At 49.0% G+C, this 24224-nt stretch overlaps 2 protein-coding genes across 2 annotated transcripts in view; both read right to left on the bottom strand.

Annotated features, from left to right (window-relative positions):
• FAM163B (family with sequence similarity 163 member B) overlaps positions 1-996 on the bottom strand; it is a 118784-nt gene extending 117788 nt beyond the window's left edge. The window contains exon 1 of the mRNA XM_084649829.1: positions 603-996. The gene's annotated coding sequence lies outside the window, so the exon portion shown is untranslated. The remainder of the gene's footprint in view (positions 1-602) is intronic.
• Positions 997-4602: 3606 nt separating this feature from the next.
• SARDH (sarcosine dehydrogenase) overlaps positions 4603-24224 on the bottom strand; it is a 101198-nt gene continuing 81576 nt past the window's right edge. The window contains exons 18-21 of the mRNA XM_084650274.1: positions 15856-16018; positions 12829-12997; positions 12061-12196; positions 4603-5027 (exon numbers count right to left, since the gene is read on the bottom strand). Of these exons, the coding sequence (XP_084506400.1) occupies positions 4902-5027; positions 12061-12196; positions 12829-12997; positions 15856-16018 (594 nt within the window). The 3' untranslated portion in view covers positions 4603-4901. The remainder of the gene's footprint in view (positions 5028-12060; positions 12197-12828; positions 12998-15855; positions 16019-24224) is intronic.

Consider the following 24224-nt stretch of genomic DNA (forward strand, 5'->3'; position numbering starts at 1 on the left):
AGGTTGTGAGTCACCGCCAGGGGAGAAGGCAGCTTCTCCCTCTTCCTACTCCCAGAGAACATCTCCTCCCTGGAGGGAGGCTGAGGGTTTCTGAGAAGCCCAAGTGCAAGACGTGAGTATTTTCTCCCCCCTCTCTCTAGAAGTCTGGATTCACTTCAGTCAGCTGCATCCTGGGAGGACGTGAGGTGCTGGGAGGCCATACAGCTCTCTGGTCTTCCAGAAAGCTCCACACAACAGTGCCAGAAAGAGATGGAGCTTTAGCTCCAGGCCCCCTGGGTCAGGGTTTTACAAAAGGTTCCCCCCGTTAGACAGCTGCAGCAGCTACCATGACAACTGCCACTCATTTGGGGGTCAGGGGAGAGCCCATTCCCCACGCATGCTCTGCGACACACAGGTCAGGCTAATGCCCTCGCAAGCCACCACTGAGCCCCTAGCCCTCTCCAGCAACAGGAGTGGCTGGGCTGACTTCATGGCCTGCTGGCAGACTGGAATCACACCAGTTTTAAGGCCAGCCATGCATTGGTTTCAAGATGCACAAGGGCAGGAAGGTACAAGCACTAAGTCAAACACTTTGATCAGACCCTGTCATGGGGTCCACTCACCGCTAGCGGCATCTCCTACTGGCCATCCTGGGAATTAGCTCTGCCAGGTGCTGAGATCCCTCTCCAGCGGTGTCTTTCACCATGCCATCGAACACTGCGGCCTCTCTCGCTCCAGGGACTGCGGTCTCCTCTTTGTGGCTTGGCCCACCCCTTCCAGGGAATTCAAAGTCCTTCCAGACCTGCTGTGTGGCTGGCACCTACAACAGCCTTCCCACTTGCTGGTAGGAGAACCTGGGCCCACCCTTCACACTGGGTTACAGCCCAGGGACCCTATAACAAGCAGCCAAGACCTGTGTACAGTTCCAGCATTTGCTGCTGTTCCCCTGGGTTTCTTCTACATATCTGACTTGCCCGCTCTCTGGATTTGCCAGCCTCCAATTCTCTCCACTCAGGGAGTAACTGCAGCCCCCTTGCTGCTCACTGCCCTGGGCTTTATACTGGCTCCTGCCTGTTCTTGCCCAGCTGAGCCTACTTCTAATCAGTGGCCTACTCCCTGGCTCCTCCTCCAGGTGCACCTGATGAACGTAATTGGCCTGCCTCACCACCTTAATCCCTTTCAACCCTGTGTGAGGCAGACACCACATCATAGACCCTCCCCCGCCTTTTTTAAAGCCATATGTTCCTCCTTTGCAAAGCAGGTGCAAACTGCAACTTTGACCCGGACAAAGTGGGGGGGTGCATAAGTGAAGCCACTCCCAGCCTGGATGCTATGAGTGCAGGAAGAATGGGCTAGGCGGGCACCTGGCAAAAATCCCACTGGCTTCTGCGGGAGCAGAAATGGGTTCATGATGAGATGGCGAGTCACGAGAGGTCAATGCCTGGCAGTTCTAGGGCACGTTACATCTGAGGATCTCAAAGCACTTTACAATGGCCAGTCGATATCCGTATTCCCATTGAGGGAGGACAGGGAGTCAAAGAGAAAGGATGTGACTTGACCAGGGTCACACAGCTCATTGTACCCAAGCCACAAGACCACAGCCACCCCCAGGAGACCACAGTTTGGATCATAAAGAGGAAAGGGGCCATTTGTAAAGGCGGGGTGGGACTTTCAAAGGAGACCAAGGGTGCAGCTAGGTACTCCGCTCCCACCAAAATGTAATAGTTTGCTGCCTGTTGCCCATACGCTCCAAACCCCAGCCTCTGTGTTTCAAAAAACGGGGGTTAAATCTAAGGTCTTCACAAGTGGATCAGAAACGTGCTACTCTGAGCTGGGACTTAGAGCAAAATGTTCATTGTTTGGACAGTATGTGAGTCTGTGCAAAGGGCATGCAGCACACAATCAATAGCCTGTCTATGGCCAAGCCAGAGCTGATCGGCACCTTATTCTGGGATGGTCTCGTTCACAGATCAAGAGTAGCACGAAGTGATGGTGTATGTTTTATGGGTTCTGCCATAGCACGGATCTTGCTGTGTGAACGTGGCAGGCGTCTGAAAGGCGCATTATTTATCCTATATGAAATGCATACAAAGCTAAATGGGGATTAAGCTCATATGAAGTTGCCTTGTAAATGAGTGAAGCTGTTAGGGAGAGAGGGCTGGACTCATCCAACCTTTCCCCTGAACAATAAACAATCCACCTGCTGTGCGTCTGCAATGAAAATTGTACCAGGTCGCTCCAAAATAAGCCCTGCGTTCCTGGAGGCTGCTCCTGCTGTTGTCTGTCATCTCGCGGGTTAGATGCCGGATGACTGACCATATTGGCTACTCATTGGGGGAAACAAAGGGAGACTTCAAAGTGATCTCCTAGAATGCTTCAGCAGAGAGACTGATAAAGATTATGTTTGTAAAATGGGTCCCAGACTTAAACTATCCCTGCATAGGTATTTGCCAAAAACAAGCTATCCCCAGCCTGCGTCCAGTTAAGAATTGAAGGCCTGACGCAAAGCCCACTGAAATCAATGGGAGTCTTCCCAGTGACTCCAGTGGGCTTTGTGCCCTGCATATCCTGCTATGGCCTCGGAGAAGCCATTGGTATGGACAGTTTTGTGAGTGAACTCTCTTCTGAAGAGCTCTGTGAGCCACCCTCCTGGCATGTGGCTTTCTTTATTTTACAGTTGGGGTTCTGGCTCAAGCTGGCAGTTTGTAACTGTTTCTCCATTTCAGCAAATGCCTCTCCATTCCCAGAGTCCACCCCCTTCAAAGATGAAATGCAGCTCTTCTTTTGGTACCCCCGGCATTGCTAAGCCAGGCTACATGGTGGATGACCACCAGAACCTGCCGATGAAGGACGGTCCCCCACGGTCCTCTGGCTGGCTCCTCTAACAGGATTCTGCCCTCTGCTGGGACAAGAGCAGCAGCATTCCTTAGTAGCCAACACCCTGGTAATGGCCCCATGTCTCTGCTGGAGACAGAAGAGATTCAGGTGCACGCCAAGCGAGAGGACTGGGCCTCCTCACACGGACAAGGGAGGACGTTATTTTTACTGTCTGCCATCAACAGTGGAAGGAATGGGGAGTGTTTGCTCAGGCCCCCCACTCAGCAAACACCTAACCACATGCTTAACCCCTGAATGACACTATTGGGAGTGAAGCATGTGCTCCAAGGTGAGCCGGTGGTTAAGTGCTGTGCTGATTTCGGGACCTGAAGACACTAGAGTGATTAGGGGTGGGAGGAGGGTGGCTAGACCAACAGATCCCCTTGAAACTAGTTTTCTAATGCAATCAATACAAGGTCCTGCAAGGATTCCCTAAATGTATCCATGCTGCAAAACGCTCTGATAACTTCTCTGGTGCCGCGTGGACATTCAGAGCACATCTAGAACCAGAAAAGGGTGACACTATATGGCCCTGTGGGTATAAACAGAGCAGCCTCGTGGTCCAGTGAAAATCCACAGCAAGCGACACATCAAAGCTCACAGCTCTACAAAGGGCTACAACATGCAACACTGAAGGAGTGAACTCTACACCGTTCTCTTGCTTTCTTTCAGCAGATTTGCCATTGCTTACCTGCCAAAACCTTTTCAAAGTAACGAGGGAAGATATACCCAAATCCCCGCTAGATGCACGAGAGCGCACCTTGGATAAATGTAACACAGATACCGAGCTGTCAGCTCATCTTTCCCCAGCATATTTCCACCTGTCTATGTGAGGCACATCTGTGACTTTCTGGCAATTCGCTTAGGGCAGTGTGGGAGAGTCCAAGCTTCCAAACCAGCCTTCTGCCTTTGTTACTTTCAGTGCGTGCTTTCCCTCGACATTTTTATATATACGATATCTTCTTGCCCTCGTAGTTTTGGAGACGGTAGATCATGTGTGTCCATCCCTAACTATCATCAAAGGAAAGGAGTACTTGTGGCACCTTAGAGACTAACCAATTTATTTGAGCATGAGCTTTCGTGAGCTACAGCTCACTTCATCGGATGCATACCGTGGAAACCGCAGCAGACTTTATATACACACAGAGATCATAAAACAATACCTCCTCCCACCCCACTGTCCTGCTGGTAATAGCTTATCTAAAGTGATCATCAAGTTGGGCCATTTCCAGCACAAATCCAGGTTTTCTCACCCTCCACCCCCCCCCACCCACAAACTCACTCTCCTCCTGGTAATAGCCCATGTAGGGGCTGCTATTACCAGCAGGACAGTGGGGTGGGAGGAGGTATTGTTTTATGATCTCTGTGTGTATATAAAGTCTGCTGCAGTTTCCACAGTATGCATCCGATGAAGTGAGCTGTAGCTCACGAAAGCTCATGCTCAAATAAATTGGTTAGTCTCTAAGGTGCCACAAGTACTCCTTTTCTTTTTGCGAATACAGACTAACATGGCTGTTACTCTGAAACCTATCATCAAAGGGAAAATGCTTACAAGAGCCCTGGGGGCTGTGAGGTGCATCGAGGGTTGGGGAGATACTATAGATAAAAGGGTAAAGAAGGAGAGCAAAATCTTCTCCTCTCCATCAAAACCATTTATTTCCGTGGGTAGCGTATGTGGCCTAGGTATGCCATACGTGTCCCAGTAGAGGAGAGCTGTAAATAGTTAGTCGAGTCCCCAATACCATGTTTTTCAGCACCCCATGAGCTTTATTGTTTCCAATACAATGAAAAGAGCTGAGTCCCCAGGACAGAGCCAGAGAGAACATGCAGTATTCTTCAGGGTCTGAGCAGACACCATGGTGTGGTCCTATAGTGAAGATAGATTTTGGAGCTTTGGAAGATGCCAAGTCATCACTGTAGCAGGGAGGTTTTACCTTCATGAGTCTGGATAGTCAGCTGTTAATATCCACCTCTGTCCCTCAGCCTGTCACCAGCACAGGTGCGTGGTTCACTCTCCAACCACAGTCCCGAGTGCTCACTCTCTCTCAATAGATCCCCTTCACTCTCTTGTTCTCTGGATCGAATGGTGACTTGGTATGGGCTGTGGCAGGATAGGTAGCTCCCATCCTCTCCAGCATGTATTCACCACTCTTCACAAACTCCAGGGAGACCTGCAGTGGGGACAGGAAAGAGACATTGATATATGGGCTCCCCCACATTTCTCTCCCACTTAAACAAGCGAGGCAGCGTTTCACGGTCATGCCCCAGAACATTGCTGTGCTGCGATAGTGTGTTTGGAGGCTTGCTATCAACTCCTGTGTGGAAGGCCAGGAGTGCTAAGAGGATTGGGCTGTGCCACCTTTTGCTTCTAAGTTGCTGGTTCAACTCCAGTCTGGATTGATAATGTCCAAAAGCCATTATTGTCTCTCACCTGTTAGGTGGTAAGAGTTGGTGATCTCAACCCAGGTCTCCATGCCAGAACTGCTGGTTGTCTGCCTAGCAGTTACAGCAGAAGGGTCAGGGAGCCATGGGGAACGGACACTCCTCTCAAGGCATAGTGTGGAAGAAGCTGGAAGTCCCTAGGCTACGGACACAGGACTAGAGGAGTGATTTCTTTTGCCAGGTCTGGTGCTGCTCGCATTCCTTCCCAGAGAGCTCCAAAAGGGAAGGAATGTAGATTTTAAAAGCACCGGGTCTTTTTTCCCCACAGAATCTAAAGCAAATCGAATTTACAACCAGGCAAAACAATGAAAGTCAAATTGAGTTCCATTCCAGAGCAGCTGGGTAACCACAGAGCGTATTATGGGTATAACCTCCTGGAGACAAACCTATTAGAAAAGCAGGTTCCCCAACTGCTCCCCATCTGGCTGGATTGCATTGAACACGAGGAGAGAACATGCATAACCCCCGCACTGGAGATCCTGGTGTGGACGAGGGCCACTCGCCTGGCCCGGCACTGGCTGATGTAACGAGACACTTGTGTTATGTTTGTTGTATCTGTTCGGAAGCATTTCCTGATGGGTTTGAAAATCCCTGGCGGTGGTGTGCACTAGCCAACCAAAGGGCAACAGACCCCGCAGTGCACATTACTTTACCTAGGGGCGCTTAGTCCTGCTAGCTCAGAGAACACTCCAGTGTTCGAGAGTTACAGCTGTATTGCCTGGGCTGCGGCCTTGCCCTGCTGTTCACCTCCTCTGCCTCTGCAACCCCATCCGCAGTGGTGGGGTTGTCACATGAGGGTGCAGGGGGAGCCTTGATTCTCAGGTGAAGAGCTTCCGACACAAGGAAGGACACAGAGACACAGCCAGCCACTCACTGGGTTCCATTCCTAGCATTGCTGCAGGCTCATTGTGACGCTATGAGCTGGTCATTTCCCCTCGCTGTGCCCCAGTTTACTCATCTGTAAGACGAAGGGAACAATACTCCCTGGCAGGGAGGCATTCACAAAGCACTTTGAGATCTTTGGATGAAAAGGTGCTATGGAGCTGCAAATTACAATTATTACATACAGACGTATAGCTGTAAATAAAGCTGGAAGATACTGGCTTGTGTGTGTACACCGCTGCCCTCACTGGATGGAATCAGACCTGCTCCAATTTGTGTCATATGCCCTATACTGCTACAAGCTAATGGAGAGTGGAACAGCTTGCCCATTTGGAGCCAGAAGATATGGATTGTATCCTCCCTTGCATCCATGGTGTGCAGCATTGTAGCCATCGTGAAAATTCAAAGAGGCTATGGATTTATTCCAGTACACCCTGCAAATCACAGGTGCGCACAAGAGCCAGCAACACTGCCTTGTAAACTGGAACTGTTAGCACTATGCAATGCCTACAGGTTTAACAGCATCACTAGTAGGCTGAACGAGTGGCCAGGGCAGGATGGGGCTAATGGAGTCCTAGCGACAATGACCAAGAAAAGAGAGGTTCCAGTATACATTTCCAGCTCTCGATTGGCTGGGGCAGTGCTGGAGGGGTCTTAGGTTTGCCCGGTGATCTGGGGAGGACATTGGCACGGCAGGGCCAGGAGTTATTTTTTCTCTTCTGCAGATGCCAGTCTCTAGAGGGCACACTGAGAATGGGTGTGATGGCTGGGGCTGAAGAGATGGGGAGAGCTCGCATGCTATCAAGTCTGCAGTGCCTCCAGGAGGAAGAAACTTGGACCCAGCATAGAACGCACAGCCACACCTCGCTGGTCCCGAAGCTGCAGCATGGAAAGAATCCAGCTGAAAGGTCTCCTGCCGTCCTGCTTGAGGGCAGCTGATCTGCGCTGGCATCCATCAACGTGTCACGCTGCACAGCACGCACATGCAAAACTCCCCGCTTCCTCCTGCAGTGGCAATTACCATGGAAATCAGGCAGGAGTTATCCTACCGAGCAGAGGGATAAAGGCTATACGTTAACATCTGCTCAGTGAACTATGCCTTTCTGCAGGAGGCCTTCGAGCTGGTGCCCCCGACTGAAGTCAGCGCTTGCCGCACAATGGAAGCTGACAAGGTTGTGGGCCTGTAAAGAGAGACCACCTGTATGAAGTGCCTTGCTGATTGCCAGGCCTGATCGCTTTAATTGGGGGTTAATGTCACCTGAAAAGGCCCTCGAGGAGAAGAGGGGGCAGGAGTCTTTTTGAAAATGACTTTGCTGGTGCTGCTCTTTATGGTGTGTGGTTGAATGGGGAGAGCGGAGCAACCGGGCTGCCTGGTGGGTTCTAGCTCAATGCTTGTTTGTCTCTCCAGGTCTTTATGCACAGGAGGGGCCAGTCCTCTCCTCACATACACCCTGGCCACCTCGTGGGCTTCACTAAAGATCCCTACTTTAGTTTCAGGGAGGAATGAGAAGGCTCATGGTGATGGTGGGAAGAGAAGAGGAGTGAGAAGTTACAGGCAGGAGAAAACCAAATGAAAGAGGAAGAAAAGGAAGCCAAGCTAAGTGAACAGAGCATTTATTGTAGAGATGGGCCAAAGTGGAATCATTTATCAGAATCCCGGCGGCTGAATGCCGTCTGGATCCGAACCGTGGCTAGCTTAGATTCTGGCTGCATGTGCACTTCCCAAGGCGCTTGAGCGGTTAACTCAACAGCACTGGGCAAAGTGGCTCCGAGCTCTGGCATGCAGATGTACTCTGCTTTCTCTTCCACTCACTTTTCCCTGCACTAGGAGGAGAACTGGCTGTTAAAGGGAAAACAACTTGCCCAAAGACTAATTTCTCCCTACTGTTACTCACACCTTCTTGTCAACTGTGAGCTGTAGCTCACGAAAGCTCATGCTCAAATAAATTGGTTAGTCTCTAAGGTGCCACAAGTACTCCTTTTCTTTTTGCGAATACAGACTAACACGGCTGTTACTCTGAAACCTGTCTATAATGAGCCACTCTCTTACCACTTCAAAAGTTATTTTTCCTCCCTTGGTATCCTGCTGTTAATTGATTTATCTCCTTGCACTGACCTCACACTTGGTAAAGCAACCCCCCATCCTTTCATGTATTTATACCTGCTCCTGTATTTTCACTCCTTGCATCTGGTGAAGTGGGTTCTAACCCATGAAAGCTTATGTCCAAATAAATTTGTTAGTCTCTAAGGTGCTACAAGGACTCCTCGTTATTTTTGCTGACACAGACTAACACGGCTACCACTCTGAAACTTGCCCAAGGCAGCTCTCCAGGAAGCCTGCACAGTCTCAAGACCTGACAAAGAGGCAGCGATACATCACTTCTACGAGAAAAAAGCAGCTCCTGAGACTCTTACCAGCTTCAAACCTGAGGCTTAACTCACACCCACTTGAGAGTTTAGCACAAGCTTTATCGACTTTGGCCTCGGAAAACTGATATTTTCCTACGATGTTTATTGTTGGTGCTGTAATAATTTGCAACTTCTGCCTGGGGTGAAAAGTCCCCCCATTGCCAGCAGCAATGGTGAAAATTAGCACCATTCGAACTGATGAGTTTTTGCAAAAATTCTTGTATAGTCACCAGAGCCTATTTCTCAGGCTCCTTCCCCGCTGTACCAACAGCTGCTGCTAAGTGAGTTTGTTTGACCAGACATATTTAGGCATTGTGAGAGCTTGTCATAATATGATGTGTCGAAATATCACCGTGTGGCATCAAAGTGTCATCATGTCATGATGCCTGGAAGCAAGGAGAACAGGTTGGAGGCCTATTATTACATTTTCATTATAACAGGCTGAAAAGTAGAATGGCCCAGTGGGCAGATTGTTTGCTATGACTCAGGAGACATGGGTTCAATTCCCTTCTCCACCAGAGAATTGCTGTACGACCATAGGCAAGTTTACTAGCCTCTTTGTGTCTCAGGTTCCCATCTGTAAAATGGGGATAATAGCACTGCCATGCCTGACAGGGTGATGTGAGGATAACTGCATTAAAGGTGTGAGGTGTGAACTACAATAGCAGGGGCTATATAAGCCGTTTCTTACATAGATACTAACGAGAAAAAAAGGGGAGTCAAATTCTGTTCTCACCAACATAGCTAACACTGGCAAGTGATGACGCATTGTTGCAACTCACATTCTAGCTTGCACCTGACTTCAACAGGGTGCTGGAATGTAACGGAGAGCAGTTTGATATTTTTTAGAATAATTTTCATTTCACTAATGGGCCCCTTCTTGAAAAGTGCAAGTCTTTGGGAATCCTTTATCTCAACCGAGGCTTAGTTTGGCTTCCTTAAACACAACTCAAGCAGATGTTTTTGTTCCATATTTCTTCCACAGTCAGCTCTGTCCCTAAGTGCCTGGCTGGAATACCCAATGTGGCACTTTTCCCCATTCTCCACTATGGTTGCTCTGCCTGTCTGCCCAGAATTGTGCAATATGGTTTCACACCAACATTGCAGACTCCAATATAATGAGATAAAAAGCAAACAAACGCCTTCTGGGGCAGCTTTCTAATCTCTGATTCACCACTTCTGGTCCCTCTCTCTGTTGGAAGCATTCACACTCCTTTTAATGCTGCCTCTCTGTCAAGGTCAACAGTGTCTGGGGGGGAGGAAGGAGCAGACCTGAACAGCGGCAATGTGTATTAACTCTACACATCTCCCACCACTAAGCCACTCCCTCTGTTTGCCCCATCTACACTGTATTCATTTTAAAGCTACAGCCCAGGGCCTTTAAAATTCCACCTCTGCTACAGGGGATTTGAACATTGAGTTCCTGTGTAAAAGAAACTTCCTTTCCACAGAATAGGTGGAATGCAAAGACTTGAGGAATGTATTTTAACTCTGGGCTTCTAGCAGGTACCTGGGACCATGTTCCTAATTTTTCCCCCCCCCTACTTTCTCCTCTACTAGTGGCAACCCAGCAAAAGGCAATGCCTCATCAGGATCCCCCTCTAATTCACAGGAAACACAATGACTGCAAAGGGCAGAGCACACTGAGAGAACGGAGCTGTGGTTTTTCCGTAGAGATATGATCCCACATTATTTGCGCTCTCTCTCTCTCTCTCACACACACACACACAGAGTCATCAGCCCGTGGGGCTCAACCATCAGGCATGAAGCAGAGTGTCAGAATTCTTTTCCCCTAACCCTTTTGATGTCAAGGCTCCATCTGCTCCAGATGCCTGTCACATTATGAGATGCCGGGAGAGTGAATGGATGGGGCTGGAAAGCTCCCTGTCATCAGCAACAGGAGTCTGCTCACTGCACCAGGCTGCCCTCTTCTAGGCTCAGGAGGGAAGGAAGGAAGGAAGGATACTCCTTGATGAGAAACAATAGGCAGGGGAAAGATATTGTTTTGGGAATAGGAAAGCAACTAACTGGACCATAAAAATCGCATGGCTCAGGAGCCCAGCACTGTTGTTGCCACAGGATGAAAAATCAAGGTGATCTAAAACCAACCAGCAATTTATGAGCTTTTTTTTTTGCCTGCTCTGTGTATGAGATTAAGTTGGTTCCTGGGGATTTTATCTTTAGTCCTCCCACCCCAAAACACCCTCATATAAGTGTAATTATCTCTCTGTCTATAGCACATGGGTTAATTAGAGTCCCCCTCCCCCATGAGGCTATTCAGTTAAGTGCCTGATGTGTTCCTATTAGACACAAGTTCCTAGGATCAAATTAGAGCGAATACATTGTTGCAGTTAACGTTCTAGCTTGCACCTGTGACTGAGTCTGGAGACGGAGCTGTGCAAAAGAACAGCATGGGAGTCACTAGAGAGAAAGCTGTTCCTTGCTAAACTGCTGCAATCTCTCACTCTTTGGAATCTCTTCACTCTGGTTATACAAGATAAGAACTTTGTGAAGAGACGAGAGGGGACCTTGCAATCCTTCAGTCCCCAGATTAGTGTTTGCGCTCTCTCTTTAAAGATTAGTGTGTGTTAAAGATTAGTGTGTGTGTGAGGTTTTAAATAAAATCAATGTTACGCTTTCTCCCCCTGCAAATCTTCTGACTCAGAGAATGAAACACAGCATTCTCCACACATGGATGTGAATTCTCCCTGCATAATTCTGCCCCTCCCTGTCTGTCTGTCGTTGTGTCTTTCTGCTTCTCCTCCCTGCATCCTGCACTCTTCCAGCACTGTCAACCTCAACACACCGTTTGTCCGAGTCTCCAGGACTCCTCCTTCCAAGCTGCTCCATACACCCAAAACATGTTTCTTGAGCTAGGTTACTACTCTCTCTCTATTCATGCGCCCCCTGAAGACCCATCTCTCCCCAGACACTGAGAACTAGAGCAGTGCCAATAACAGATATTTTGGATCACTGACCATTCCAAAAAATGTAAAATCATTTCAATTCAAACTGCCATGGACATTTTTTGTAATTTTCAGTGAACCAAAAAGGTTGGAAAAAATTAGTAATTCGGGTCAAATGAAACATTTTCTTTCTTTCTTTCTTTCTTTCTTTCTTTCTTTCTTTCTTTCTTTCTTTTAAACTTTAAACATGTTTTAAAAATAAAACTGAAGTAAACGTTGAAAAGAAAAGTGATTTCAAATCAAAATATTGAAATGTTTTGTTTTGAAATGGTCAGAATGATGCATTTAGATTTTTGGGAGGGGATTTATTTTCTAATGAGACAACTTGGTGACTTTGCAATTAATTCCTAGGGTCACAGAATCATAGGGCTAGAAGGGACTGCAAGCTCAGCCACCCTGCAGCCATTTGGATGTAGTTCTAGGTATAGCAATGTGTAATTTGGGGCTGCTAACACAGCTTGACATGACATGGGGGCCCGGGAGGCACCATGTTCCCTATACTCACTGGTCCTCCATCAGGGTTCCGGATGTACCCGTAGGCAATGGTTTTGTTGATGGCAAAGCCAAAATCTGCCCTCCGGATGTGCCCGACGACTTTGCCGTTTCTCCAGATGGCCTCCAGTCCAAACATAGGCACCTTCCTGCAGGACCAGAGCAGAGCAGACCTTTAGCAGACAGCAGCCCAGCAGGGCAGTTCCCTGCCACTCTTGGGGTTTTACCCAGCGGAGTTGTTAGAGAAAATCAAGGAGTTAAAGGTGCTGACCACAGGAACACATTGTGCAGGTAGGCATGCTCTGTGCTAGCTTCCTAAACAGTACTCTGCCAATAATCTCCCACCCCCTGTTATTCCAGTCCTGGGCTTCCACACAAAGCCTTGCACCAGTCTCTAACCTCTGGCACTCCACTATTCCAGGCTGTAACCTACACAGCTCTGCCAGTGCATGTTAACCCTGACATGTTACCCCATGGATTACATTCCTCAGCCACACACACAGCTCTGACAGTGTGCCTCAGTCCTGACTTGCAATATCCCCTGCTATTTTGGTTGGAACCAGATAACCCCACCCATTTTCACACGTAGAAGTTTGATCAGATAAAACAAGAGCGGAGGAAATGGCAGAGGGAGTTTGTGGCTGAGCTCCGAGTTGGTGTGTGGGGCAGAATTTTCTTTCTGGTTAAAGTTGGATCACAAGGACCAGGGTGACTGTTGTATTTAATACACCCAGGCAGAGCTCACCGATGCACAGCCCAGCCCAGGGACGGTCATACTTACTCATCAATGGTGAAGCAGACCAGGCGCCGGCGGACTCCCGATGCTTTCTGTGTCTCCAGAGCTTCCCGTCCAAGGAAGGGAATGCTGGACTTGAGTTTACAAGTGAAGGCCAGGCCTGCTTCTAGGGGGGTGTCATCAGGACGCAGATCCGCATGCCAGTGCCTGTACCCTGCAGAGAAAGACAGACCCATCATGGGTCTCCCCGTCTGTTCCCACCTTTCTCCCCAGTTACAACAAGGCCTGGGAGAGCCAGGGTGAGGAGAACGAAGCACTTGAACCCCCAAGTGCTCGGTCCGGCCCTGCTCCACCCTTGGCTAGTTCAGGGCCAGTGAGATGAAAAGCAGCTCCTCTGTCACACTCCTCTCTTGCTGCAGCATTCCCCCCTGCAGCTTCAGGAGAAGGCAGCACCCCGTCGGTCCCAATCCTCTGGTGCTCCATTCCTGCACTGGGCCTGGGAATGGAGGAGGAACAGCCAAAGGTGGCTTGAGACATCTCTGGCCTCACTGAATTCTTGGAGCCTGCCTGGACCCCGGAGTAAGTTAGAGCAACCACTGGGTTGCTCCAAGTTACAGTCACGCTGCTGATGGCTCCCTGATGGCTGTGAGCAGCTGGGAATAGCTGGAACTCAGTGTGTTCCAACCACGTTCTCACTTCTTCGAAGAGTGCCCCAGAACACCCCCCCATCCACCTCCACTCAGGAACTGCAGGGTTATTTACATGTGGTTATTTACACTCTTCTCCCCCATGAAAAACATCTCCCACCCACCACAAACCCTGCCTTCCCCCCCCCACAGAGTACTTCCTAGACCCCACCTCCCTCTGGAGTATTTTACCCCCTCACATTCACCAGCCCCCCTCAGGAGTACCTCACCCCTCCTGTGGAGCACCTCGTCTCCATCAGCCCTAAAAGAAACACAAGGCTCTAGTAGAACTGGTTGAAATGTTTCCATCAAGAAGTGATGGGGGGGGGGTTAGAAACATCTTTTTTGTCAAAATAGACATTTCCACAGGACATTGCCATTTTCCACAATTATTTTTATGGGGTGGGTGTTGATTTTCCAGCTCAAACCTGACATTTTTTAACAAGACAAAACTGTTTGGTTTTTTTTTAACACAAAAACTAAACATGTGGGTAAATGCCCCATTTCTTGAGCACCTCTAGGCACTAGGTCACTCATCAAGGGCAATGGATGAATCTACAGGTTGGCAGGCCCAGGATGGAAAAGCCCTTGGAGCTCGACGTGTTTCTCTGAATTCTTTGGCCATCTGCAAAGCTGGGCCGGAAGTCTCCTAGGTGGGGGCTTGCTCTGGAGATTTTAGCTACTTACTGCTTTCCATTTGGCCAGAAAATGGCCTCTGGGGGGTATTTTGGTGCCTCTGGTCCGCGGCCTGGGGCAGAGGCAGAAAAACGATGTGGGATGGGGAAGGAAACTGGAACATCCCTCTGATTTTATTCAGATGGGCTCCTCCAACCCTACAGCCAGCCTTGGTTTTAGCTCTCGGAGTCAAGCAGGGACACTCTGTGCCACTCAAACAGCCACAGGAGAAATGAGCTGCAGGGGAGGACGTTGGGAACAAAACTGGAGCGCTCAGGGGAAAGCAGAGAAAACAACTCCATTCCAGTGGAGGGTAATGAATAAACACACCGAACAAACTGGCTATCAGGGACCAGCAAAGCAAGAAACATCAATATCCTCTGTGTGTGGGTGTAGGGTTGTGTGTGGGTGTGGGTGTTCACGTGCGTGAAGGGAGGCTGGAGGTTTGAGTCACAGAAAAGTCACCTGAGCATGAGGTGGGAATACTGGATAGGCTTATTAGCCTGGGCGCCCTATTCCTCACTGCTGATGGGATGTTGGGGGCGCTTAGGGTTAAGGTAGAGGTCTGGGACTCCGAAGAACGGAGTTCAATTGCTAGCTCTGCTACACGTTCTGTGTGCGCCACCCTGGGTGCAACACTTCCTCTCTCTGTGCCTCTGCTCTGGGAAACGGCGTGGCTCTCTCCCTCCCGGGCAAGGGGGCAGTGAGGCTAAATCCATGAACGTCTAGGAGGACTTGGAGACTGGGGCGAGGAGGGAGGTACAAGGAGCTGGAGATGAGTGACCCGTACAGAGTCAATGGGCGTTGCTTGTTTCCTGTGAGGGAAGAATGGCCCACTTGAGTTTTTCATGTTCCTTTTTCCTAGTGTAAATTCCCAAAGTCTAACAGGTTTTTAACCCATTTTGGAGGTGACCAGGGAGCTAGAACTCTATGGAACTTAATCCTGACTCAGATTAAAGTTCTCCTGAAGGCAGATGACCCCTCCTCAGAGAGAGAAAAGGGTTTCCCCTTTCCCAAAGCCTCACTTTGTGCCAGGAGATTTTTAGTGGATTCACCTAAGGAGGGTTCAATCCATCTAGGAGCATCAATCTCTCAAAGTGACTCATTCTAACAATCCTTTCCCTCAGGCCCTTTCTGTTTTAAAGGCTAAATGCTAAGAGAAGAGGCCACTGAAATAACCCCACACATCCCTCCTCCCTTTGTTTTTGGTCCTTAACTGATGACAGGCCAGTAAGCTTAGTTAAAACATACACCCTTAATACAAGACCAATGTTTAGGGAGAACTCAGTGAGGAGCTGGGTCACCTGAGTTGCATGGTCCACCCCTAGTTATCAACCCTTTACAGTGGGGTGCACTGCCCTGTCCCTGAAGCTGGAAAACCCCTGGCCATGGATGGGGGAATAAAGTTACCTGGCTTCTCCCTGGATCACTGTGCAAAGTGTTGGGGGCAGCTGGATCTCCCTGAAGGAGACGGGTGTGATGGGGTTGGGGAGTTTGGAAGGAGTTCTGGCTATGCATCTGAATTCCTGGGGGTGTTATTTGAACCAAGCCCAAACTCAAACTTTCCAAGACCTGCCCAAGACCAAGGCAGAGGGACAGATGGCAGGAAGTCCACCATCTTTCTTTGCTTGCCTCATGTGCATTGTCCCCACCAGGTGACAGCAGAGCAACACATGCTAGTACAGGTGAAAAGCAAGTTCGCCTGAGAAACCTTTCTCAATGCTGAGGGAGTCGATGGCTCTGTACCCGGCGTTGGTAATGCCGTGCCCGGCACCTGCCTTCATCACAGCCCGGTAAACCCGCACACAGTCCTGCTTGGGCACATGGAGCTCCCAGCCCATCTCACCCACAAACGACAGTCTCATGGCTCGTACCTGTGAAACACAAAAGATCAAAATCATTGGCCTTGTTGTTTCCTTTTATTCAAGGACTCTAGAGTGGGGCAGTGTGGTCCAGGGGATAGGTCCAGGGCTGGGAATCAGAATACCTGGTTCTATTTGCAGCTCTGCCAGTGACCTGCTGTGTATGTGGATGAGTCATTTACTATTCTGTGCCTCAGTTGTCTCATCTGTGCAATGTCACTTACCCTCCTTTGAGATGGCCAGGTGAAAAGAGCTAAGTAGTGTACTGATCACTTCTTGTGAAAGTCTTTGGACAGCACTCTCTTGGGATCAGTCCTATTTATATAAAACCTGTTTCCTCTCATCTCTTTATTCTTCCTAGTTCTTTATTACTGGAGACATTTGGGTGAAACAGGTATCTTTCTTTCTATATCTTTTGTTCATCAGCTCCTAATGCTTATTGTTCCTGGAAGACACAATCTTTAGATCATGAGGCCACAACTGACCACTGAATAAATGATGAGCTCAGACCTTAAACCTTTCGTTGTATTCCCTCCAAACCAGTTAATCTACAACACACAAAGCATATTCATCAAATGACAGATTTGCTATTACAATCAAAACATTTTCTGCTGTATCACCTTTGGCTGTTGACCAAATCCTATTCTATAAGCTAAGCAAGGCTGGGTCTGTCCTGTTGGATAGGAATATTCTTCAACAAACAGTTCTGTTGTAGCCTTCAGTGTGGGGCTTTGTGCCCATCTAATGGCTAATCTATATAACAAAAAAGAGCCTACTACAGCTGCCAGCTGAGGGAGTCACTCCTTAAATGCTAGAGCAGGGGTGGGCAAACTATGGCCCGGGGTCACATCCGGCCCCTCAGACGTTTTAATCAAGCCCTCGAGCTCCTGCTGGGGAGCAGGGTCAGGGGCTTGCCCCGCTCCGCGCAGCTCCTAGAAGCAGCAACACATCCCCACTCTGGCTCCTACATGTGGGGGCAGCCAAAGGGCTCTGCACATTGCCCCCGCCCCAAGCACTGCCCCTGCAGCTCCCATTTGCCAGCAAATGGGACCAATGGGAGCTGCAGGGGCGACGCCTGGGGAAGGGGACAGTGTGCAGAGCTGCCTGGCCGCACCTCCGTGTAGGACTCATAGACTCATAGATATTAAGGTCATAAGGGACCATTATGATCATCTAGTCTGACCTCCTGCACAAGACATGCTGCTGCTTCCAAAAGATGCTTGAAATAAACACTGCCTGGAGTCTGCACCCTTCACCCCTTCCCACGCCCCAACCCCTTGCCCCAGCCCTAATTCCCCTCCTGCCCTCCAAACCCCTTGGTCCCACCCTTCTTCATCCCAGAGCCCGCACCCCCAGCCAGAGCCCTCACCCGCCCCCACCCGCACCCCTGCCCCAGCCTGGAGCCCCCTCCTGCACTCTGAACTCCTCATTTCTGGCCCCACCCCAGAACCTGCACCCCCATCTGGAGCCCTCACCCACCACCCGTATCTCAACCTCCAATTTCACGAGCATTCATGGTCCACAATACAATTTCCATACCCAGATGTGGCCCTTGGGCCAAAAGGTTTGCCCACCCATGCTAGAGGCTTATAGTGAAGTCCTAGTTTCAAATCCTACTGGTGTGCTGGCTATTCAGTATTGGAGGCACTTCTCCACACTGAGGAAGTCCTGAAGCAGCCATCCAGCGAGGTCTTTGGGGAAGCCGTGCTTCTGGAGCAACCATGTAGCAGAGGAGCTGTAAAAGTAAAGTTCTCCTGGCCCCTACAAACTCCATGGCTCTCCATGCCAGATGAAACCAGAAGAAAGGTGCTGAGAAATGTAAGCCATATGCATGTGTCCAAACAGTCTGGACACGTTTTCGGTGCTACGAAACAAGGTTTATTTTGGTCCGGGATCTGTTGCTTTGCAGGCAGGATGGGGGAGTTTCCTTTCATCACTTTCAGCGCCACAAGCAATTTAGAGAGAAATGTCAGGAGGATCCTGGCACCAAGCCTTGCATGGAGAATCAATTTAACGTAAGATCGGTCACCTAACAGTGCTCCTTCTTGAGGAGGGAGTGTGCATTTGGTGCAGGGACTCAAGGGTAGCCAAGGTAATTCCTCCTGCAGGTCAGGAACACGGCAACCGAGGCAACCAAGATTATTCAGAAAGGTTAATTTTTAGGCCAGTTTTGCTGTCAAATTATTTTGACTGCCTCTCCCTTTTTTTGGCTCATGCATTTCAAAGGGCATTTCTGTTATTTATGTGTAGCCCTGGGGACAGTGCATGGAAAGGGCAGCCTTTGAACAAGCCTTATCTTTTCTAACAGCTATTTGTTTTCCACATGTTCCCCACTCTGTACAAGCTCCTTAATCAGCCACCCAGAAAGAGATTAAAGCCTGATGCATGCAGCTGCATGGCAACTAAGGTCTAGTGCGCCAGGCACAGGGCTTTGAGTCAGAACCCTTAGGTTCAATTTGCCACTGGACAAGTTGTACCGCCTCTCCGTGCCTCAGTTTACCCATCTGTATAATTGGGCTGATTATTCCTTACTTACCAATTTGTAATGTGATTTGTGACCTGTGGCGGAAAAGCACTGGACAAGCATAAAGGGACCAGCAAATCGATAAAGTTCCATGCTACCCCCATTTTACAGATGGGTAAACTGAGGCATAGAGAAGTGAACTGCTCTGCCCACGGACAAACAGTGAGCTTGTGGGACTGTGATGAATTGAACCCAGGAGTCCTGACTCCTAGCCCTATCCTTCTATGGACCTACATCCATTTACACTAGCTGATGATCAGTCTTGAAGCATTATTTTTGTTGCCAAAATTAGCTCGATGAGAGGAAATGCTGTGACTTCACCAGAACTATGCAAAGAAAAACAGCAAAGATGTTTACTAAGTTACACTGGTGAATGTAGGAGGTGGTTCGTCTTTTCCTTCCCCTTTCCTCCCGCCTCCTCCCCATTTTGTGCAAAACATGAAACAGGCAGATCCTGCTCTCTCCATATCCAGCTCACAGCCGGGGTTTATTAGCTTGGGTTCTCTCTGTCTCAGAGGTGCTGGAACTTGGTTCTACATGTGCAGGGCTGTAAGAACGGCCCCTGTCTCCAGCCCAGCTGCACTTCCCCCTTAGGACTGAGATGGGCTTGCATGTGACTCTCAACAATATCCCACTTACTGGCTGTTGAGCCCTCAGACAGCTTGTTAGGCTGTGTTCCCAAAACTTTCCAGGGTGGCTGTGGCCAGACCCAGCCTGGACACCTTCCCCCAGTCTTTCCCCTTTAATCTTAGCTGTGTTGCTCTTCAGTTACTAAATTTCGTTTCAATCCTTTTTTCCAGCAGGCATCCCAGTATGTACTCCACCCCCACCTGCCCAGGAGGCTGAGCCAATGCAGATTCATTCTTTGTCCTGCATGGTCTTTGTTTCACCCAGCCATTCTAAGGGCACCTGACTAGCCCTAAAGCCCCTCTGCTGGGAGACCAGGCCTATGCATGGCCTGCCCTGCATGATGGCAGGCTGGCTAGTGTGCTCCCATAGGGCTGAGGCCAATGTCACCCCATCAGCTGGCCTCAAGGGGCCTGAACCAACTCCCATCAAAATCAACGGCAAGACCCCCTCTTGACTTCATCCTCCCCACTAATGCATCCTCACTGAATCTCCAGAGAGTCTATGGACCAGCTCTCCATTCTCTGCGGCGTTCTTTTATTCAACGGGACATGCCAGAGCTGTAAGATTTTGTCCCAGATCCAAACCGCACCAAAGTTCTGATGCATTTGGATCCATGGCTCATGCTCTTGTAACAAGTTGCCCATCGTACGAGTGGGCAGGCAGCCCTGTGCTCAGAACAGTGTGCTCCTTGCGTCTCCTCTAAGGGGCTGGGGATGGATAATGTGCTGATTTTGTTTTCCACCTTTCTGACCCACTTTGCAACCCTAATGGAAGTGAAAATGTATTATTCCATTTCAGAGACCTCAGCGAGCGAAAGGATCCCAGCAAAGACAGGGAGGGAGAAGCAAACAGAATGATGGTGGGGAAATGCAAACACAAAACCAAATGTGCTGCCAGAATGATGAGGGCTTGATTCCTTTAAGAAATACTCATTGATGGGGGCTAACTCAAAGGCCCCTGAAGATAAGGATAAGTTCAAGGGCCTGTGTGCTTTAAAATGAGCTGGAGCCCTGTGGACTGCTCCCTAAGAACATCTTCTCTGTGGGAATCTCCAACTGCTTTGCAGCACCCCTGGGGAGTCAGGACGTGCTATCTCCATTGTACAGATGAAAATACAGAGGTCAGGCGACTTCCCCAAAGTTACATGGTGACTAGCACTAGAATATGGAACTTCTAGGCACTAAGCAACCATAGATCATTGAAATGTAGGGCTAGAAGGGACCACAAGAAGTCACCAAGTCCAGCCCCCTGCGCTGAGGCAGGACCAAGTATACCTAGACCATGGCTGACAGGTGTTTAGTTAATCTGGTCTTAAAAAGGATAGGGATTCCACAACCTGTTCCCATACTTAATGACCCTTAGAGTTAGAAAGTTTTTGCTAATATCCAACCTAACTCTCTCTTGCTGCAAAATAAGCAGCTCTGAGAGCAGACACCTGGTTTCCTTTCACTGGCCTCTGCTCCCATGCTCTTTCGTAAGGCTGGATACTGTTCCAATGGACACTTGTTTACCCTTGGTGCTTAGATACACCTGCAATCCTTAAACAGCATTTGCCAGCTGCCTAAGTTGATGGGAAAACATGACTTCAGCAGTTGCAGCAGAGGGAAGACTGAATGCTGAGGAAACGTCAACTAAATTTCTCGGGTGAGATTGGAATGTTTTGCGGCAATCTCTGTCCCATGGTGACAGATGAATCCTAGAAATAGGATTATACAGACGGACATGCATGGGACTAGACCGACACACACACACACAGATGTGTATGAGGCCAGACAGGCACGCAGACGTGTCTGGGGCTAGACAGACAGACAACTTAAAGTAACCCTGGGAAAGTCAGCATCAAGGGAACACATCAGGATGCTAGGTTTCAGAGTAACAGCCGTGTTAGTCTGTATTCGCAAAAAGAAAAGGAGTACTTGTGGCACCTTAGAGACTAACCAACTTATTTGAGCATGAGCTTTCGTGAGCTACAGCTCACTTCATTAGGATGCTGCGTCAAGAACAACCAAGGGAGAACTGTACTGTACTTCTGCAGTGAAGCAAGCACAGCTATGCTGCATAGGGAGGGACTTGTAGACACTCAGAGCCTGATTGCAGGGAAAGCTTTGGGGCCTCACAGAAGACACTGATCTTGCCATGGGTGCCACCCGGTGTTGCCCAGTCCTCTTAGCCTATCAGGCTCAGGACTAGCCTAGATCCCCTTTTAACCCCTTTTATTAAAACACCTGGAATAAGCACACAGCTGCCTGACTTCTCTTTCATCTGCTGGGTATGAAACACTCACGGCCCTCCCTAGACGCTCCACAATGGTGCAGAGAAGTAAAGCTTTCTGGTGAGCAGTTCCTCTGCCCGCCCAGTCCCCTGGGTTCTACACCAGACCGCATCAGCACTCTGCAAACTTTACTGAAGTCTCCTTAATCGTTAACAGCAGCATGAGCCTCTGGCTGTGCTCCAGCATCTGGATAGGTTTGGCCCACGGAGCAGACTTGAGCTAAAAGCATCTCAGGCCAAATGCAGGGAGAAGTTCATGCATTGGAAGGGAAGAGGCAGCCTGCCACAGAGGGGGTGAGGGTAGTTTTCGTAGTCATGCAGTGGATTTGGGGGAAAGGGAGTTCAAAAGCCCATGGGCACTAGAGGAAACTTGGATTTTGGACCAGGAGACTTAGCCATGCATAGGGACTGATTCTGCACTCACTGGGAGACTTACCATCCAATGTACTGGGAGGAAGAAAAGGCCCCTGAAAAGGACATTAAGGGTGAGCAGGGAGGTTGAGCCATATCTCTATCAGAATGCAGTGCCCGGCCGCTGTTTTCCTTATTGATTTTAAAGGAGAACAAGATAGAGCGAGGGGTTCTGTAGAGGTCAACCAGCAGGCTCCTGCCCTGCGAGCTGCCTCAGCTCCCCGAATACTTTGCTAGATCATGAAGGGAAGAGGTGGGGAGGGAGACTATGACAACAGAGACACACCTATGGAGGTGAAGGTCAGTGGGAGGGCAAACAGAGGAGATTTAGACAATTCCATCCACCCTTCAGTTTCATCAAGATAGGGGAGCCATCATCACTTCCTGTCATAAACAGCTGCATAATGTTGTGGCGAGCTCTTGCTTCCGCCCCAGAGATAAAGGTCATTGAAATGCAGCTATTTCCCCAGGGTCTGAACCTAAGAGGTTCCTAGATCTTGTTGACTTCAACGCCTGTCGACTTCAGCATGAGCTTAAGGCATTTGCTGAGCACCTCCCAGGGGAAGCTCAGCATCTGGCATGATCCATCCCACAGCACATTGGGAACCTGCTGTATTAATGCGAGATATTATGAATACTACACAAAGTACATCAGAACAGCTGAAATCAGAGCGAATACCACTGGAAAGCCGCCTGGAGAGCAGAAAGGGCAGCGTCTTTAAAAAGCCATGTCTGTCTGGGCCCAAACTTTTGAATATAACAGACAAAGAGATGCAAAAATGGAGGCTGTGCAGAGACTCCTAAAAATCAGATGTATTGTAGCTAGATATTGTTTTAATTCACAGAGCTCCATAATACCGTTTGTAAGTCACCCTGGATTAACTTATAACTCTTCCAGCCTGCTTCCTTTTACAGACTCTGAAACACTCCACTGCCTGGGTACAGCACCTTCCAAAGAACTCCTAAAGCACCTTGCGGCATGTTGTGCCAAAGTAGATCTTGCACCCGAGCAGGAGAACAATTATTCATGGTCCAGCAGCTTCTGCTGTGTGCTCCGTTTCACACTTGTGTTCTTACTCACAGACTTTTATCTACTCAGTGTTCAGTCAACAGAACTTGTCTTAATAAGGAATTAAATGGATTAAACTCGACACAGGGCCCTGTATTCTTAGAAAAGTATGCTTCTCGAACTAAAATGGTACACCACCACTATGTAATTCACTAGCTAGTTAGCAGAGCATGGAGACCTGGGGTCAAATACAATTTAAATTCTTGAAGAGGAAAAATGATCTAGTGGTTAAGGTGATGGGTAGGACTCAGAAGATCTGGGTTCAAGTTTTAGTTAAGAACATAAGAACAGCCATAGTGGGTCAGACCAAAGGTCCATCTAGCCCAGTATCCTGTCTTCTGACAGTGGCCAATGCCAGGTGCCCCAGAGGGAATGAACAGAACAGAGGATCATTAAGTGATCCATCCCCGGCCACCCATTCCCAGCTTCTGGCAAACAGAGGCTAGGGACACCATTCCTGCCTATCCTAGCAAATAGCCATTGATAGTTCTTTTTTGAACCCTCCCTGTATGATCTTGGGCAAGTCACCCCAGCTCTCTGTGCCTCAGATCCCCAAACATAAATTGAGGACAGTTGTTCTGCAATGTAGACTGTAAGCTCTTTCAATCGCGGACCATCTCTTCCTATTTATATGTACAGCACCTAAAACAACAGGCCCTCAATCTTAGTTAGTGCCTCTACCTGCTATTGCAATAGAAATAATAATAAATTAAGGTTTCAGAGTAGCAGCCATGTTAATCTGTATCCGCAAAAAGAAAAGGAGGACTTGTGGCCCCTTAGAGACTAACAGATTTATTTGAGCATAAGCTTTCGTGAGCTTCATGCATCCGATGAAGTGAGCTGTAACTCACGAAAGCTTATGCTCAAATAAATTTGTTAGTCTCTAAGGGGCCACAAGTCCTCCTTTTCTTTTTATAATAAATTAAGTTACTGTGAGTTTTTCATCTTCTTAACCCAGTCCCTAGTGATCCCTTACTTACATCACAAAAGCACTGTGCAGTTGGACCCTACTCAGCCTAACCGGCAGGTGTTGCTTCAAACCAAGCTCAGGATCAGAACAGTGGGAGGTGCAGTGCATCATGACAGAGGTGCATGGGCAGAGTTGGATGGGAAATCCAGGAGAAGGGTAGAAGTGCAGTGGAGAAGCAGAGCTGACTGGGAGCTCTGGACTGGGATAGTAGCGGTGTTTCCCTGGCCAGAGAGAAGGTCAACAGGCAGAGCTGTTGAGGGACCCAGGCCTGGTGGAACTGTCACACGTCAAGATAGAGGACAATTTGGCATGTGTCCTGAGGTCCTTCAGGGTGCTCTGAAGG

The sequence above is a fragment of the Lepidochelys olivacea genome (assembly GCF_965140295.1).
Source record: "Lepidochelys olivacea isolate rLepOli2 genome assembly, chromosome: 16".
Lineage (NCBI taxonomy): Eukaryota > Metazoa > Chordata > Testudines > Cheloniidae > Lepidochelys > Lepidochelys olivacea.